Source organism: Argiope bruennichi, chromosome 3 (assembly GCF_947563725.1).
Source record: "Argiope bruennichi chromosome 3, qqArgBrue1.1, whole genome shotgun sequence".
NCBI classification, from domain to species: Eukaryota; Metazoa; Arthropoda; class Arachnida; order Araneae; family Araneidae; genus Argiope; species Argiope bruennichi.
The window spans coordinates 142,502,963-142,524,101 of NC_079153.1; the positions used below are offsets into that span (position 1 = coordinate 142,502,963).

Here is a 21,139-nt window from a genome sequence, read left to right on the forward strand (position 1 = left end):
TTTTATTACATTAGGAAAAAAATCGCATCATATTTTAGTGACTCAATCGATCCATTCGTCTGAAATGTATTGTATATTATGTAAACAATATATATGAATATTTTATATCATGGTGATAAAAAAAATATATGTATTTGCCATGAAAGAAGGGAAAAAAAATTCAGAAATGTTTGATATCAAGCTCACTATAAAATTTTTCTTAATTTCATTTGCTATTTTGACGGAAAGATGGATAATTATGATGAGTCAATACACGTAAGTAAAAACATAAAAACATGTTTCACTTAAGTGTCTGAATTCGAAAAGTAACAAGTTTCTTTAAATTCATCAATGTAAGCAATATATATATATATATATATATATATATATATATATATATATATATATATAATTGTCATGAGAATAATAGGATTGGAAACTGAGAATTCCACAGACTTTTGGGAATATAGTAACTATTATGACATTTAATTATTTATGTAACATATACTAACATACTTATTTATGTAACTTGCTTCAGTTTAATTTCAAGAGGCAGAATATCTTACTTAATATATAAATATATGAGTCAGATACTAGAAGACTGTTAATATGTTAGTTCAGAAACCTGTTGGAATTTCATTCAATCAGGTAGTAATATAAGGTGTTTATAATCACAAAACTGAATTATTTATAATGATAGATTTTCAAACTTAAAATCCGTGATATTCTGCCTATTGGAAAGAAAATAGCATCAAGTATGATAAAAGGATTATTTTCTGGAGTTTCTAATTAATTTAAATAATCCTAGTCTGTGCGTTGGAGTTAAAAATTGTTCCTCAAAATTCAATATACTATTTTAATTTCTATAGAGCTAATATCGCTATTAATAATAAAAGAGAATGTGTTTGTGCTCTGTAGGACAGCATGTTTGATTTAGAGCTCTCAGACTTGGCATATATATTCTTGGAAAGGTGAGAATATGCACCTTGGAACGTTTTTATTTTGAAACTTAAGTTATAATTTTAATTCTTTAAAAATTAAGCGAACTTTTGGCATTTCCTCACCGTAACTTCAAAAACTTTTATAACACGAAATTGATTTTTATACTTTTTAATATTTAAAAAAGGTGTCTTTAATGATATCAGTTTTATTGCTGTGCACATTGTTTCTGTATTTGATGAATTTTTAACAAGAGATTTCATTGTTGTTTTGAATCTCAAATCGTTTTCATTCTTTTGTAAAATATTTAATCATGAGATTTTCTTCTGTTGTTGAAAGCTAAAAAAAGGAATCTGTTTAATACCTGTGCAACTTACAAGACGAATAAAGAAGTTAAATTACAGTAACACGAAAAGTAAAAGGCAGATGAACCAGACAACTACGTTTCTAATAGCACAAAAGTGTATTAAGAATGGCCACCATCAAGAAGGATCATGCACACAATATATATATATATATATATATATATATATATATATATATATATATATATATATATATATATATACTCATACGGAGTATCTAGATATATTACATTTTTACTTCTTATGAGACCTAAAAGTAAAAAAAACCCAGAAAAATCCAAGACAAGAAGTTAAGAGTCATAATCATCTTTTTAAGGATTTAATTGAAATTTTACATACGCATTGATCTCGGTAAACTAGCATATTGTTAAAGGTGGCTAAAATTAACAAAGACCAATCCGTAAAATTTTATAGAAATTTGATATTGAAATCTCAAAATCATAAATATTCTTCTTATATAAAAATATGCAACAAAATCAGCTCTTTTTAAAGTAATTGTTCTGTAATTACAAGGTTATAATTTAAAGAATATTTTGTAGTAATTTAATTTAGTCAGTGATATTACTAAGTACCATTATGATATGTACCCTAACTTTAAGACAATTATATGTTGATTAAATTCTCTTTGAATATTTTCTATTAAGAAAAAAAAAACTCTTTAAGAACTTTTTTTTATAACTATCCCGTTCTTTTTTCTTTCTTCAGACAGAAATGCGAAGGATAATTTAACTAAGCAAAATTATAGTTTAATCTTAGTTTGCTTTTGAAAGTCGTTAGATATATCTCCTTTAAAACTATTGAATATTTTTCTTTAAAACCTATTTTAATATGCATTTCCACATAAATTAAACAGAAGACTAAGTATATATATATATATATATATATATATATATATATATATAGTCCATTTTTTTGTTTTCTGTATATTTTAAGAATCATTGTTTCTACACGTATTTTTCTGAAATAGCTATTTCACTTCCTGGTTATTCTTTTCGCTCTTTTAATATTTTTTGTAATGACACTGCTAATAAATTCTGACATATTCGAAACTCCTTTTTTAGTTCTGTATTTTAGCTATCGGTCTGTTACAAGTGCAGTAAAAAATGGCTCATTAATGCATTCAAAAATTAAAAGAATAAAAATGAAATAAATTATATTACTACATCACATTTTTTTTCGAAAAATACCAATTTTATAAATAAATTGGTTTATATTTTTTTTCCGTCGGTTATCGGTAATTTTCCTTTTAAATATCCTAATTGTTTTTACGTTATTTTGCATTTATTGCAAGTATTCCTCACGAATGTAAATAATCTTGCAGATTCAGTGCACTGTTAAAATATAAAAAGTGACAATTATACGTCTACAAAAACAAACAATTTAGGAAAAAAATAACTTACAAATGATGAAAATCTTTATAGGAGTAATTAAAAATTAAAAAAAAAGAAAATAGCGAACTGCGAATGGATTTATTTCTTTCTTCTGAAAGCCTTCGTTCATTTAAAAAAAAATCGCTACAGTTTGTTTCTAAAACAAAGAAAAGTTTTGAATATTCATAGCATTTCTACATCACATAAAAACTGTTCACTTTTATATTATATTTTGACATACTTCCAGTAAATAGTTTTGAAAGTATAGATTTAATATAAATAATTTTGAATTTCACTAATTTATTATTCTTAATACTTTTTCCAACAAACTCATACTTTTAGTTTGAGATGATGAATTCAGTATTTTTATTAATTTTAATTATTTGTAACACTTTTATGCAAAATTTACACGGATATGCTAAACAAAATGTAGCATTTATTCGAAATAACGAATATTGATGACTACAAATTGAAATAATTTAATAATAAATTACATCCTAAATATGTAGAGAGAGAGAGAGTTAATAAATTATTAACGAGAGCAAACATTAAAACATGAATAGTAACATTTCTAAATTTTATCTATTTCACTGTGTCGGTACTATAAATATGATTTGAAATAATAAAATAATGGCATAAGTAAAATAGCAAACAAAAACATGTATGAGATATACAGATTTCAAACTAATCCTTCAAAATAAGTTTACAGAAATAAAGACATATTTTTAAAATTATTGCTGCTGGTTCTGTTTAATATACTTTTTAAAATATTTCATTTTAACAAATTAATCCATTTTATATATAGGTATGTATATAAAATATACTATCATTTGTATGCCCTTTTACTATTAATGCAATTTTTATCATCCAAATATCATTTAACTTATACCCAAGTTGTACTGACAACTTTCAGATACGTGTAACCAAATGGAACGGGGAAAAATGGTACGAAGAACCGCTAATAATTGAATCTCAAATCCTCGCACTCACCTTAGATATTTAATTACATATTAATTCGTTTACTGGTTCTTCTAAACAATTGTTCAACTGGTTCTTGATTTGAGGAAACATTCATGTTGTAGTCGCATGTCACCTTTAAACACCTGACAAACAATGGAAAATGCAATTAAAAAAAGAAAGTATCATAAACGTCTACACGACTGAAATGAAGTTTAAAATTCAAATAATGAAAACAGGATTTGAATTCAAATATTTTATCCATTTTTTGATAACTTAATGTGAATTAATTTCTTCATTTGCATTACCATTTGTTTTTATTGCTTGGAAATGACGAATATGGTTTTCACTAGCTTTATACATTTTTTAATTATCATGTATATTTGAATATATAACATCATACGGAATAAAATCTGTTATTATTTGTGTATTGAAAAGTGAGACATTTTTTATATTAATTATTTTAAGTTTTCACTTTGTTTTTTTTAAATATAATGAAATTTTGTGATCCATTTTTTCTCTACTTGTCTATAAATCAAAGTCAGGGTGAGATCACAATTTATTTTAATCGACTGATTAATTAACAATTGAATTATAATTTAAAAAAATAACGAATTTTATTCTGAATACGAAAATATATGAATTTAATAACTTTAACTTATTAGGAAATGTTACGTTATTCTACCTTTAAGAACATCAAACAAATGAAGTTAAATAAAAAAATGTATAAAACCCCTTTTGTTGTTCTTACAGATATATAGCTATCATGCACCCTCTTAAACCAAGGATGTCTCGAACCACGACCCTCAACATAACTGTTCTGATTTGGATCTTGAGCATCATTTTGTCATTTCCAAATCTTCTCTATTCTGTGACTCGTGTCGAAACCTTCGGTAATGGCGACTACAGAGTCATTTGTTACATGGAATGGCCGGATGGACCCATGACTCGAAGCGACGACGAATACATGTAAGTTAAGACTTGCTTCTGACTCTTCATTAAATCTCTAAATGTGAATGAATATCTAGAAGGCGACGCAGGTTTATGACGAACTGATAGATTTACTTTGTAGTTAATGAGGTAACGGAGGATAAATTAAAGCTTGACAGGAAGCATATTTCATTCGCAGCCGTATTTATTGAAGATGGATTTGTTCAGTTATTTATTCTATTACAATTCAGTGCAGGGTGCACTTCGGATGAGAGTATTGATAAAATGATCATTCGAATTCAAATCCCTTCCATTACAATTATTCAGGAATTAGAGAGGCGCAGTAAATTTTAATTAATTGAATGCAAAGAATAACCATTTTTCTTTAAGCGTAATATTGTCAAATTTTTACTTGCAAGATACTCTTACAGCCATCCTTAGACAAAAGTATCCGATTTAAAAAAATGATTTCCCTGAGCCATAGAATTGACTAAATAACCCGATGAATAACATATGCAGAAATATGAATATATATGCATAAGAATTATGAAACTTTATTTTTTAGAAATTAAGTAAATGCAATTACTGGCATACTTAACAAAACCATAATCCTTTATTAACTCTCATAAAAAGACAGAAAACTTCCTGTAGAGTATAAAAAAACACTTATTTAACTCAATACAACATAGAATTAATTGTTGAGTTTATATAATTAAAGAACTTGTATATTCACATAGGCATAATAAATAAAGGTCTAAAATGCATACTTTGTAAGAACGATGAATTTTTTTTATTATACACGTTTTCTTATTTTTAATATTTGCATTTTAATATAAAATTTCTTAAATCTGTATGATTACTTCTTTCATTTCATTTTCATTTGCTCGGGACATACTAAAGTTTTGAGAATAAATTTGAACTGAAGGGTATCACTAAGAAATCTCAAATGTAAAATAATTAAATATCTGAATTCTGTTTCACTTCATTACATGAAGACTCAAAGGCATAAATTCTGTTTATGCTCGAAAAAGTTATTCAGAGAGGTTATAGTACAACTTCATCTCAAGTACAGATGAGACTGAAGAATAATTGTAAGACTTGCACAGTCTTATCAAACGGCAGGTGAAAATATATCGTTGAATCTCTCTTAAAAATCAATGTAAAAATAAATTATGTTACTCAATCCATATCCATGGTCCATTGTCACTAAAGTGTTCTTTAAATGTAAATATAAAATGGAAGTTTTATGAGCTGCATCTTTTACAAAAATGTAATCATGCAGTGTAAGGCATATTTGTTACAACTATTGGTTTACGATGCAAAGATTTGGGAAGGCGTGGAAAAAAATTAAAACTTTTTTTTTAAAAGACAGAAACTAATAGCTTTCTGAAATCTGAATTTCGAAACTAATCAAAGGAAGTTTGTGTGAACTTAGAATATTTTCACGACATTACTTTGTGCAAGTATTTGACAGATTAACACTTCTCTATATCCATAATAATTTTAAACATTATCTGCTCTTTTATTTTAAGATATTTGATAAAATAGAAGCTCTTTGGTAAATTTCATTAAATAAATGCCAGAGAATAAAATTGAATCACGTTTCTACAAAAACCTAACAGACACTTTGATATATCACATGAACATAGTTCTCAAATTTGGAAATAAATTTCGTGTCAGCAATGATCGTTTCTGTTTCTTCCAATACCTTCACTTATTCCAATTTAAAACGTGATCACTGAAAACTGCATTTCACTTTCTTATCGGCAGAGAAGCAGTAGAAAGATGACTTCTGGGGAAGATGGAGTTAAGCAGTATTTAACTCATTCAACTGTTTTCAAAATTAGTTGCAGCTCTATATTTAAATAATATACACAATATTGAATTATCTTTATATGAAGAAAATACTCAAGATCCTACTCGAGACCGCTTTCTTCAAATTTTTATTCCCTCTTTCTCTATTCACAGCGAGGTGCTTTGATTTCATGTTAGAATATAGTTTATGCGAGTCGTAAAAGAAAGCAAGTTAACGATGAAGTGCCGTAAAATGCGAGGAAAATCCCAAGCACGTACTTAAGACTGGGTTTAATTACTCGATTTTTGACTAAATTCTGGTTTAGCTGGCTGGTCGTCACGTTCTTCATTCTAATCGGAGAAAAGGGGTGTTTCTCTTTTTTTCCACTTTAATCTTTAGTTTAAGCGTAATATAGCGATATGGTTCTGAAGCTAATATTCTCGGATGAACCTTCCCTGGCCCATGTCGAATTATTTTTCATAAACTTATCTTAAACTTTTTCAATGGGCATTACAAGAGTAAAAAGGAATTTATACTTGAATATTAAAAAAGAAATATAAAATTTATTTTGAAACTATAAGAAATTGCAATGATTTATTAGGAATTGGATTATTACAATTAAGAATTTATTAGATAATTAGGAATGATTTATTCTTTTTTTCATACATTCTTTTGTTTTAAAATTTAATTTATGCTTCATTTCAATGATTAGCGTCGTTACGCATAATTACAATGTTTGAAAGTACGTTTAGCGCTACTCAAAATAAAATGAAATGACAACTACAAAATTCCAATTACATGGCTTGATAATAAAATAAAAGATAATATTTGTTTGCGTATAATAATATTTTCTAATATTTTATCTCAGATTTAAATGAAAAGCAATTTTATAATAATCCTTATTAACTTTTCTTGTTCATTTTTTATATTTGCAACTCATTTCTCATTTTTTAAGCATATCGGACTCGAGAAAGTTGTTCAATTATTTTCGTTTTATTAAAATTTATTCAAGGATACTAATTATATAAAAGATGAGTGGAACAAGTTAATTAGCCTAAAGCACTCAAATACCATTTGAAGTTTATCAAATTTATCAATTCGTCATATTTTTTATTGATTTAACCCTCTCACTACTCGTCGACCCAACCAGACATTAAAGTTCAATATTATTGGGCCGGTTTCTGTTGCAGACGAGTCGTGCAGGATGTAAAGCAAATGACCATCAAGTATATTCTCGCTATACGTAATAAATTCCTCGTTTGAAACAAAAACTGCGCTCAAAACGGGCCATTAGTATAGAACTTGAACGGTCAGGTTGGGCTGTATTAGTAGTGAAAGGGTTAAATAAATATTATCCAACATTAGCAGAAGGGATAAAATTTCTTTAAAACTTTCCTTAAATACTATTTTTTGGCTAAAATATAAGTCTGACTAAAATATTTATTCTCAAAAGCTTTATCGAAATATACCGAGAAAAAAATGTTTTCATAATTTCTAGTAAATCCAGTTGTTACTGTGTCTCTAAATTTCATTACGAATCTGTACAAGCAAAACTTAATGAAAATAGGCGAATGTTAACTGATTAGATTCTTAGTTATTAGATTCTTAGCAACCAATTTAAGTAATTCGAAACAAAAAATATACATGTTTATGTAAATCATTCTGTATAAAAAAATAGCTTTTAATTTATCCAAAATTGTTTTAATTAATTTAATAATCCAATGAAATGAAAAGTCTTGTTATTGAAGCATGTTCAGCCTATATGTGACATGAAAGAAAAACCAAACCGAATCCATTATCTTAGTTTTATTTACTAATTATGCAACGTTGGTCTTTGACAAGACCGAGTACAAAATCTTATTATAAAGTGTTTTTTTTTAAACTTTTTTAATCCAGAGGTGTAAAAATTGTCTAACTACTATGAGTATGTTGCAGTATTTAATGAGAAAAAACATTTATATTTATATTATTTAACATATGAAAGGAATTTTTGCTTTAAAAGGTTTAATTATTAAATGTTTACTGAAAGGGGTTTTAATTCTGAAAATAATTAACTTCAATGACAGATAGCTTAGTGATAAATATTGCTAGTTAGCCTCCTTTTAAGAACAAAACTTATACTACTATTTTCCAAATGCTTGAATAGTTGTTTGAAACTTGAATTAGAACCTATGATACTTCGCTCCTTTTTCATTCTGAGACTTATTATTATTGTTTCATTGCGCCATATTTTTTTTCACAAAACCGAAAGGTATCAGTTATTTTTAAATATTAATAGAGTATTTTCGGTGATGTCTTACGCATTCCACATCAATTTATGAATTGTTTTTTAATTATGAATGAATTTATGAATTGTTTTTTTTTTCTGTTGGTAAATGAAGTATTATCATAAATTTACCAAACCATTTCAGTTCAGTTACTATTTGAGCAATTTGTGATGTGAAATCTTTAGAAATAGTAAGTATTAGCGGTAGTTACGATACTTGTTATTATTTTCAAGCTAATTCAACTACTTAAAAACTTGAAAGCTTTTCGTCATAGCGGTATGCAGTAACGCTCAATTCTAAATATAATTATGTCATGAGCATCTGCCTAGTAGAGGTAAACAAGTTAAAGAAACTTCAAAACTGACACAGATATGTTTAATTATTATTCATATTTTTGGTATTCAAAAGCATATTCAATTAAAGCAATTACCTTTGTATCGTCCTGTTTTCAGCGTTTAATAGCATTTAATTATTCAACATTAAAAGTTAATTGAAAATGCGCCACTTCATATTTTGTAATATTTTATATACCAGTCTGGAACAATGAATAAATGATGAATGTGATTCAAAAATTGATAATGAAGTCATACATGTCAATTGCTGTTATAAAAATATTACTTTCTTTTCAACAGTTTCATATGCATAATTATTTAAATTACTGTTTGCATGTTAAGAAAAATAAAAAGTGAAAAAAAGAACGCTCCCATTGGCTGGAATTTCGTTTCTAAATATATGACATTCCGTCTCTAAAACGTTTTTCTTTAGAGTGGCTAACTTTATTTCACGACATTTCAGCGAATGCTCCTTTATATTTTGATACATGCAATTCCTGAACAAAAACTAATGCTTTGCTAGTTATTAAAAGAAATCCATAATTCCCATTAATCTGTGGGCTATGATATGATCCTATATTTCACAAAACCCATAGAAGTTCGGTTACATTCCTTTAAAAATATCAGAAAGAAAAACATGCAAATCATGTTTATAATAAACCATACTTTGCTGAAGAGCTGCGAAACTGCTGTATAGGCATTCACGATGCGAAAGGAATCTCTTCTACATCCAATAACAATTCCATGGAAATGTTTACTTTACGCTTGGAAATTTTTATCGAGCTTCCGTAAAAGTTTCTGTATAACTCCAGCTCTAGATAAATATATTTGGCATTCAAAGCTTATCTACCGAGTTAAAATATCTTTTACATATTTGCTCAAAGTGTATGTTAGCTTTAAGGAATAAAATGAGTTGGCGTTAACATTACGAAATTTTTGTGCTCACATTTAATACCTGACCTTCGGAAACTATGCAAAGTTTGTATCATTAATGATTTTCTCCGACTTCTGCTCCAATTATGAGCAAAATCTCAAAGTATGATGACATAAGTTATTTAGAGCCCAGGGCGCAACAAGTATTTCAAAATAAATAAAATTAACCTTGAATTAATTTCTTAAGAATGCTATCGCATAAAAATGAAATGGATATTTATGTTTTATAATATTTCTGCTTCAAGGCCATGTATAAATGTGTTTGATTTAAGTAAGAAGCTGAAAATATTACGGAATATAGATTAGATTGTCGGTTTAATTTTTTACATAGCGTCTATAATTGTTTAACATCCAAAAAAATCTATAAAGAAAGGCAAGAAACTTATTAAGCATTCAGATGAATATCTTATACTTTTTAGAAATTCGTTATTTTCGCTTTTGGAATTTCGTTCATTTTTAGAACTGTATAAACAAATCATGGTAATACAATAAAAAGAGGTATAATATTAATTTTTTTCAATCAAGTAATTTAAATAGTTTTAGATTATCAAAATAAATACCTAAAATATGGGAAAAGAAAGTTTTATCACTATCGTTCTTTTCCTATTAAACAATTAACTTGAAACACATTCGCAAATAATTTAAAAATCCCCATAATGCATCCCACTATTTAACCAAGACGTCATTCACACTCAGCTTATAGTTTTTGCATAAATAATTTAATTTTTTTATTAAAGATTATAATAAAATGTTCATTCTTTTATTTCAGAATATTCTGAATATATTAATTCCAGAGTATTCTGAATTCATTCGGCACTTAAAACGAATTTACAAAAATTGTGCTTACTTTTCGACAGACTATCCATTGCAATGAAGCCAAATAGAAAAAAAAAACTGAATTTTTAAAACTTTGTATATTTTTTGGACCTTCAGAAATTTTAAAAAATTAAAAGTTCTAACAAAAATACCATTTTTGCAGGGGGCTTCATCTTTTATTCCCCACTAAAAATTCTAAAAAGTCAAACAATAAAACGGCTATATTTTAAAACAACTATGAATTTTCTTAAATATAAATAATTATTCTGTAAATTTTTTCAATAGCTTAAAACATAGATTCAATAGCATAAAATATAGATTAGATTAGATTCATTAGCAATAATATATTTTACAAACAAATGCTAACTTGCAATGCTATAACATATATACATAGTAAAATATAATTTTTGTTCCTATGATACTTTGTTTGTATTTAAATGTGTCAAATAAAGACTTAATTGAACTGTGAAACTTGAAATGTAAAAATATTAATATTCTTCAGTTAAGTATTAGAAATATCATATTATTTTATGCTCTGTTTTATCAGTGATACTCGTAAAGGCCTATGCTATCTATTCATTTTTTAAAAAATTCCATGCGTTTTATTTTCAAAGAGAATTGTATAGAGAAGTTTAGAGACAAAGGGTTCTAAGCACACAAAAAAGCATAATTATTCGAAAATGTAAATTTTGGAGCATAGTCTTTTAAATCCTAAATTCATAACTATCATAAACTTGAAATAACATTTAAATTCCACATTAAACATATACATATATATATATAATCAATTTCTAAAGTTTTATCTTAAAATATCTATATTAAATTCATATTTAAATATTCCCTTATTTCCTGATACAATTCCCCCTTTATTATTTAATTAATACAACAGAAGCTCGGTAAAATTGCTGAGTGTGACAAATTCCCACACTCCGAATAAAGGGATAAAAATGTGTCGGTCTAACACATTCTTTTAAAAGATCCCTATAATTCCCTTACCTAAATCGACATGTGCCTATCAAAATCTCATATTATATAATCATGGGGATAAATATTTAGTTTGCTTTCTCGCTCATGTGTCGTGCGCTGTGAACAAACGTGTTTTGTTCTTGTACATAAATTATGCCTCCCCGGATGGAGTAAAACGATATATATATATATAAAGAGAACTGTTTTTCTCTAGTTATTTCTGGTTTTATCCAGTTAAGACCTATGGATTTTGATTTCTTATTCGTGAAATTTTCAAAACAAATGCAGTCGTCTAGCTTTATTCTTGCTGGAACATGTTTATGCTGGTGTGAAGTAAATGTTAATACTTTTTGCGCTAAAAATTGGAAAAATAGATTTCTTGAACAGTTACAGTTGCTACATAAAAAAACAGAATAACTTTAATTTTATAACACTTGATGAATACAAACTCTGTTATCTGAAGTTGAAGAAGCAAAATCTGCCATTAGAAAGACTTTTGTTCAATTTAAAAATTTTTGACATTCCTAAAAACAGTGAAGTAAAAAAGCTGGTTTCTTCAAATGAACTCATAAAATATTATTTACCAGTTGTAGAAATTTTTGATGCTAACGAAAGTACACCTGTGGCCATGATGATTCATTACATATACATATAATGATTCATTACATATATTCACCTAAAATCATACTTGTAATTTATTTCGTAAGAAAGGTATAACTATTTTACGACTTGACTTCTTAAAATTCTCAGCGAGTGTAAGTTATAAATTTCCGCCTCTTTTCAGAGATGGAAACTTTTTTGGTTCACAATTTCAGGATGTCAAAAGAATATCTAACCAAAGTTTCAAAAATATTTTTTTTTCTTCTGTTTGCATTTTTCGGTAATTACAATGGACTAGTCGTTAATGCCCACCATTGTTTATGAAACTGAGCTAAAGAGATAGCATCTGCGGCAGCTCAGAAATAGAACAAAGCAGCAGAGATAAAGAGATCATGAGAGCATTAATGAAGTATCAAGAAAATTTTGTACTTTCAAGAAAAACTATTTATTTAATGTTATTTAGTTTCGGTAAATTTCTAAATTTCTCCGCTTAAAAAAGAAAATTTAAGTTCATTAGCATCCTAAAAAATATTTGAAGTCATCCATCAAACTGTAAGAGTCTTCTAAACCTCTAATTATGAACTCAATAACATGTGATACGGGTGTATCCTTTTAACTTTTGAACAGTCATATGTTATACTGCAGCCCACATGTATTGATTTCTATGTCCATCTAAGCATTCATGTAAAGAAAAAAAAATGTATGTTCGTGTTAATTTTTTATTCTTAGCAGGTGATTCTCTTGTATATATTTATAAAAGAGAATATATTTTATAATTAAATCTGTTGCAAAAAATAAATAAATAAATAAATTAAATAAAAATAAAAATAAACACGAATGATGTTTAATATGTCATTTTAATGTTCGTAGTATAATGCGTAGTATAATGTTCGTTCTTATGTATAATGCTAAGACATATTTTCGATATTTTTTTATTTCAATTTAAAGCGAGCTTCTTAATACATAATAATATTCCTAAGCAAACTCATAAATTGTTTACAATGATATATTCATGGCAAATAACCTTCATCTTTTTGTTAATTACTGCATAGAATGATTAAATTTCTTAAAGAGAAGATAAAAAGCAAAATTCGTTATAAAATTTCATTTACGTGATGCTTCCAAACAATAGAATTGTGTCTAACAACTTTTTTACCCAATTTTTTCATTTGCATTCATGCAATAATCACAATAGTCTACTGCGATCTATTCTTAAGGACACTGGAATTTCTGGATGATTGGAACGCCACGACAGCATTTTTAAGATTTAGGGCCATCACCGGCCACGGCATAATCCTTCCCGTTTGAGACACATTTCTCTATCGGTAGAAGATAGCCAACCTAACACTATTTTTGTATTCATCAGAGTTCATTACTAGTTATTATAACTGTTTTCAGCTTTTCCTAATAGTTTAAAGTCATCAGAGAGTCTGCAATTGTATGGCTTACAAAGTTTGCGAACAATTTTCTGCTGATATTTCATTTGGCTTCTTGGGTTTATTTTCAAGAAAAAATATTAATTATTTTTATTGCTGTTATTATTGATGAAACCTATTAGTGAACATCCAACATTAACATTAATAGTTTAATAATTATCTAAACATGTTTAGAAAACACTTAAATAAAATGTGATTGCATGAAACCATACTTGATTTTCCCACCTAGTAAATTGATCGGATTCAAGATTAGATTAGATCATGATCGCAAATTCAAACTTTACGTTGGACTAAATATTTCATTTTTGGATTTGAAGTATTTAGAAGAAATATGAAAATTTCAGAAACGATTGATAACTAAAAAAATATTAAAATCAAATCCGATATTTCGAATCAGAAAATCACAAATTCCACCAGAGCAATTGTGGGCGAGTACTTTTTACAGAAATGGGTTAAAATTTAACTTCCTTGTTAGAACATCAAGCATTTGAAATTGTTGGACTAATTCCCAATGTTCGGTGTATTTATGATCCATAAGGTTGCCTGAGTAATATCCACCACAATAATAATAATAATAATTTCGAAATGTACGTTCGGAGCCGATATGCAGCACAATGCAGGTGATTCAACATAGAATATGACCAACCAAATGAATAATATAAAAATAATAATTCAAACATTTAAGAGCAACATCAATAGCACTTAAAAACATATATCAGTGTGAAACGTGAGAACAAACATTTCATTTGTTCCCAACATTTTTGGTTGTAATGATGATTATTTTTGATTGTTGAACATGCATAGCAACTAAACTTTAACTAAGCTGCGCCATAACTGCTAACTAACAATAATGCTGCTGAGGGTTGTGCATGACTTTAAATGGTTAAAAGAACAGGTTACAGATCTGCGAAATCTGTCTAGGCCATGAGAGTGGGATTTGGAAAGGCGCGAAAATATGTTTTATTTGAATTCGGGAGCAATATTGTCACTCCACTCGAACGAACGATTCACAACGAAGAATCTAGATACCGATAGCGCATAATCATGAATAGCTGCGGTATGATGTTTGTGCAGTGTTTCGAAAGATAGACGTTTCATATGCCACCATACAGAAGCAGATAAGAACATATTGTATTTCTTACTATGAAAAATATGCTACACCCATCCACTACTTCGGATAAACAAACCACAATTGCTTATATTCGCAATAAAGTTTTCAACAAAATAACTGCTGATTTATCATGAATGTGAAGTGAAGAGGCTCATTATTATTTTATTGGAGCAATGAAGCGTAGAGTTGTCGTGTTTGCTAATAATAAAACCCGTGAATTAATCCAAAAATCCCTCTACATTCTTTGAAAGTGAATTTTTAGTATAAATTAAAGACTTATTCAAGTTTTGGACATTTTACTTTGTTGTAATAATTCGTTGATGAGTTGATCGAGAGAGAGAGAGCCGTAAATTCTGAAATTGCCATTTTCTTCCATTTTTTTTCTTCTTATCCTGTGTTGAATTTTTCGAATTGTGATGCTTTGTATCACATTATGCATATTTTCATTTTTTGGGGAGATTACCTTAGCTTATCAGGTATACTGCTGCATACGTAAATAAAGGTATCAGGTATATATTCCGTATACGTGTATTAATATAAAAGATTCATTTTAATTCTTGTATGTATATATCAATACAATAATCCATTTCGACTGCAGTATACTGTAAATAAAGCAAGTTTCATCCTAATCACGTTATATTTTAAGAAGAAAAGAGAGCCATTAGAAGCATTCATTGAAGCCAGTGAAAAATTCATAATTTGAAAACTAAAAGACATCACTACAAATACATAACTATACCAATTAATAACATAACTAAACATACTAACAAATGATGATGAATGTGAGTGGTGGAGATGCAATAGTTTTTTTTTAATCATAAATCTTTTTTTTGCATTCATTCATGAAATGAGCTATGTTTTTTAATATGGCAAACGGAGAAATGTTTTGGCGAGTCTTCTAAGTAAGTTCAATCTGAATCAATAGAATTGTAATTTTCTATTTTTTCTACATTTATTATTTGTAGTCTTGCTTTGTTTTGGAGGTGTAAAGAGAAAAAGATAAAAGATGGCATGACAAATTCGATATTCGGTTCAGACACTCATTGTAATAGAAAGTAAAGACGTAAATGGGAAGAAACTGAGAAAAGTTTCCTTCTACCCCTCAGAAATCTAAGACAAGCAAACTTCTATCAAATAGATCTAATAATATTACCTTCTCCTTATTTACGATTCACTGCAATAGGGAAGAAAACAACCTGCCATTATATATTTTTTCATTGCTTTTAGCTACAACGTTGTGATTCTGGTTGTAACCTACGTGCTGCCCATCACCTCGATGACTTTCACATACTTCAGAGTTGGCCGAGAATTGTGGGGGAGCCAGAGCATCGGCGAATGCACCCAGAAGCAGAAAGAGAGTGTCAAGTCCAAGAGGAAGGTAAATACCATTATTTGATTGTCAGGGTTTGAAGACATTATTAGATTCCTTTCCTATTCCATGTCCCAATGGAGACTGGACTCCTTTCTCCTTCTATTTCAGTAGAAATCTTGTAGCTTAGAGGTAAAGTTAATTCCATCTAACAAATGAGAATAATTTATGGGACCGATGTGATTGCAGACCACACCATTTAGAGGAAAGTAGGCATTCGTATCCAACAGTCAATTCAAAATAGATGCATTCACTAGATTTGTTTGGTAACGTCTTAGTTCATTTGAAAAGTTTTTTCACCACGATTCAATTCACTTACTTGGTATACTGAAGTTCTGAATAACATCAATATTCCACTTTTGCAAATAATTTCGGAAGTTTGGTCTTAAAAAGATGGACTAATACATAAATTTTGGATATTATGACTTGAAAAAGTGTGTATAAAACTAAGCATCGAGACTTTTATTTTATTATTCATTTAATGCCCTTTTACTAAGTTTTCGAATTTACAATATTCATTTTTTATATAAGGTGACTTATTATGACAAAAAAAAATCGAATAATTGTTAATTATCTCCCATACAATCGTTATTATAAAACAATAAAATAATTTTATATATAATTTTAGTAGCATACAAATTGCAATTTCTGTTGTTACTTCTAACAATAAAAGTTTTATAACCTCATTATCTCTAAATAGAAGAGTGAATTGGAGGTTTTTTTTTTATCCATTTCTGTTTCGGCTTTATGAAATATGCGAGTGCCATTCAAAACCCTTTCAGGCCGTTCATCTCGGAGGAATAAATTCTGCCAGTAATCATGAATAATGCTGTATGTTGCTTTCGAGATTTGGAAGTTTTCCCTCTTTCCTTTTACTAGAATTGTCTACTTTACTGATGGAAATAATTTCCCTGGCCTGTGTTTCAGCATATCTAGTGAAATGTTGCATTCTGGATCTGAAGTACTTAAAAGTAAGATGCATCAACTCCTAACAAAATAGTGGGATTTAGGAATAAAGCCGTGAAGTCTTATGTAAGTGCTGTTTAGGCAGAAATAATCGCAGCGTTGTTGAGCAGATTTTTTGAATCCTGAATCCTGAAAAATTGTACTGCTCCTTTGCCTTATGTTTATAAGGAAACGAAGGCTGATATTATGATTAAGACGCACTTATAAAAATTATTTTCATTTTTATAAGAATACATATGGGTTGACATGATTTGAAATACTTATTTTGTTCAACTATAACAAATCATTTGTATTAACTCATTACTATTTATTATTCTGTTATAATGAATAAGAAATTCAAATGCAAGAGAATTGTTAACAACAAGATGATTTCAATTACGAATACAGCATTTAAAATTTCAAAGGTAATGAAATATATCCACTTTGAGATCATCATGTTGGACCTACTTGTCATCTGGTGCCATATTATCTGTTCTAGAGAAACATCTATTTTGCTTCCAAAGTTTTTTTTTCTCTCTGATTTGAAGAAATTTTTAAAAATTAATGCCTTATAAATTTTTTTTGACTAACTTGCTGAATATTTTTATGCAATTGTTATAGTGAATATTTAAAAACAATTATAATTAGCTTAAAATTATTCATATTTTAAGTCTATTTTTTTCTTTTTTATAAATTTGGAAAATATTTAAGAAGTAATTAAACAAAGATATTTAATTTATAGGAGACGTATAGTTTCATTTTTATGATTATGAATGCATTTAATCAACATAAACTGAACAGATTTTATAATTAATAAGGACTACGCTAAAATATATACATCAGTAATAAAATATACTTTTTTATAATTTGCTTGGGAGTATGCATTTCTGACGTTTTTAAGTGTCCCACTTTCTGTACATAAAAAAAAAAAAAAATGGGCAAACATTATTTGCTTAAAAATACTATTATGAGTTCGCAGGCATTTCCCAAATTATGTTATTTGTATTTTTACATTTCCTATAAATTTATTTTTCTTCAGCTTATTGTAATAGCTTATAAATATAATTTGCCCGGATCCTATAGTTTCAAACAAAACACACACCACAAACTTCGTTAAAAACTTCATGTTATTTTCCTACAATTAGCTTTAATTACTCTCGAAGCTTTCTAAACGACAATATCCGAAAGAGAGAAAAGCTGTTAACATTGATAGTATCCTTCCGTTTCTCTTAAATGCCCCATAAATTGTGCAAAAATGCTGAAAAATAACTTTATTTGAAGGACCATAACGCAACCGCGATTTGAAATTGATATTTTACTTTTTAATTCATGTTTTTATGTTTTGAAAAGCAAACTTTAACTCATAATGCACATATAATGTTTAGAACTTCAGACTTTAAAAAAAAAATTACTTTTTGATGTACGTTAAAAGGATTTGTACACATTATTTGTTTTAATACCATAGTATAAATTAATTGTTTAAAGAAGAAAAAATAAAATAGTAATAAAAATAATTCATTATAATTACCTTTAGTAAGAGTCATTAATTTAATGATAGTTAAAAATGGATGTGATATTTTTTTATAACCATTGAAATTTTATCTGTATTGCTGATGATTTTCCTATAAAAGCAAAAGTTTTATTAATTAAAGTATTTTTTGCTCATTTGGAGAAGTTTTGCTATTTTAAAAACATAATAAAACATTCTTCCAACATTGCATTTGCATTTTACAGTGGAAAAAATCTGTTTTGTAAAATGCATTAAAAATAGAAAATTGTTAGTCCATCATGATTTTTTGGAATATGCGTCTTCAGCTAAGTTACTGAAGCAAAACAAAATTAAGAAAAACAATAAGATGTTTGTCAATAAAATTCAAGGCTTAAATTATGTTAAAAGTCTTCCTTTTTTTAAAAAAGTGTTTTATCTTCATTTATTATGTATACTTTTATAATATTATGCATATATGTTCAAATATTTGTATTTTATGTATACATGCATGTGTTTGCATAGTTTGTAATAGTTTAATAACTTTTGTATATGCAATTTCAGTGTTTTGAAAGCTCTAAAAATTTTGAAATTTTTTTATCAAAAATTAATAATAGTTTTTTTGTTTTTTTTTTTGCGATTCAGTACAGCTATGTTTGGAAGTTTCTGATGATTAAATTGGTTCTCATAATGAAATTCCTTCAGCAATTATTTTCCATGCTTGCTACATGTATTTTTTAGAGTACAAATATGAAGCTAATTCTCTTATATTGAAAAATTTCAAAAACAAAAACATTTCGAGTGTGTGGAAATTTTGTTTTTAAATTGAAAAAAGATATTCAATTTATTAATGGAAGGAAATGTTTTATTTTATTAATCTGCAATTGATTTATAGATAAAAAAACATTTCAGTCTGTGAACCAGTTAGGGAAACTTAAGTATAATAATAATAAAAAAAATGGATGAAAATGCAATATCTTGTATTCATCCTCAATTTTTTTTATAAATATATTGTTGGAGATTTACGCAACGAATATTTAAAAACATGAAAAGCATTTGTTTATACATAGCAGCACACTCACGAAGACATTATCGCAAATGATTAACTAAGAACATGAAAGCAAAATTAGGAACGGCATCGGAAGGCTCTTCAATCATATAGAATACATGCGACTTAAATGTCGAGCAGCTGGCGCGTGCGCAACTTTGTTAATTTACGTAACGGCAGATTCTACTTTATGATGAAGGAAATTGAGAAGGAGGAAATGAGCACTGATAACATACATAAGGATATATTTAAGAAATACAATCCATCATACGCACAGAAATCATTTGCCTATAAAAATTCAGCAAGATCTACAAAAAATGACACAATGAAAATCTTTCCTTCCTCAGAATATTTTTATCCTTAATTGAATGCGATAATAATACAGTTTAGTACATGGGCGAAATAGTAGTTCATTTCTTACAGTAAAAACAATAACACCATGATGATGAATGCAAAAATTTTAAAATAAAAAAATATCTTTATTGTCTAATTAATTTTCATTCAAAAATACAAAATTATTTTAAAACCATTTATAGCAGATATGTATAATTTATAGCATATATGAAATCCTTTATAGTAGATATAAATTTCATCCTTCCCCCAAAAAATAAAAAAAAATATTTTTAACTGATTGCTAAAAAAAGGATTAATTGCTGATGTGATTTTATTCATGAAAGTATTCAGCATTTAAAAAAATTTAAATATACATATAATTTTAATGACATTCTATCATTCGTAAAATATTTTTATATAAAATAAAATGCGAACATTCTTTGGATCTAAACAATGATGAATTATGGATCTAAACAAGCATTATATCTGAGGAATTTTAAACAGAATTGTATCTGGATACATTTCTATTAATTCGGAAATCATTTTAAGTAGCCAGAATTTTTTTAAATATAAATATCAAATAAGCTGAAATATGTTCATGCTAAAGAAAAAATACCAAATGCTTCTACTTTCTCTTTACGGTAACGGCATTATTCAAAAATTATTTATTTGAAATGAAAATTCTTCACATTTTACAGTTTGTAAAGTACTGATTTCAAATGGCATGAAAATGATGAATAGAAAACAAAAATATAAATCAAAATATGCACAGGCGTCTGTTATTAGTAAAAAAATCAATTTTAATGCTTTCTAGCAAATGAATGCAAAAATAATCGTATGAAAGTCTTAGAATCTTGTAATCATTGGGAAATAAAGAACAATGATTCTTATTTTCAGCAATAGTTTTTCTTTTAATTCATTCTTACTGCATTTATTTTGAAAAAAATTATACCTATTTAAAAGAAAGAAAATAAGTTGATTGGAATATTGTATTAAAATTTATTTAGTAATTATTATACAAAATTTCCAGAAATCTAGTATAATAATTGGCCCCTTTTGTTAATTTATGGACACAATTTATCATCTTTGATTTTTTTCTCTCAAAATTTATTTAAAAAATTTAAATTATTGCCAAATTCTGTCTACCATTATATTGTTTAGA

The 21,139-nt window shown here is 27.4% G+C and overlaps 1 protein-coding gene across 1 annotated transcript in view; it reads left to right on the forward strand.

The window, feature by feature from the left end:
- The window catches only part of LOC129963316 (tachykinin-like peptides receptor 99D), a 114,652-nt gene that overhangs the window by 75,227 nt on the left and 18,286 nt on the right, over positions 1-21,139 (forward strand). The window contains exons 2-3 of the mRNA XM_056077616.1: positions 4,364-4,579; positions 16,024-16,174. Coding sequence (XP_055933591.1) covers positions 4,364-4,579; positions 16,024-16,174 — 367 coding nt within the window. The remainder of the gene's footprint in view (positions 1-4,363; positions 4,580-16,023; positions 16,175-21,139) is intronic.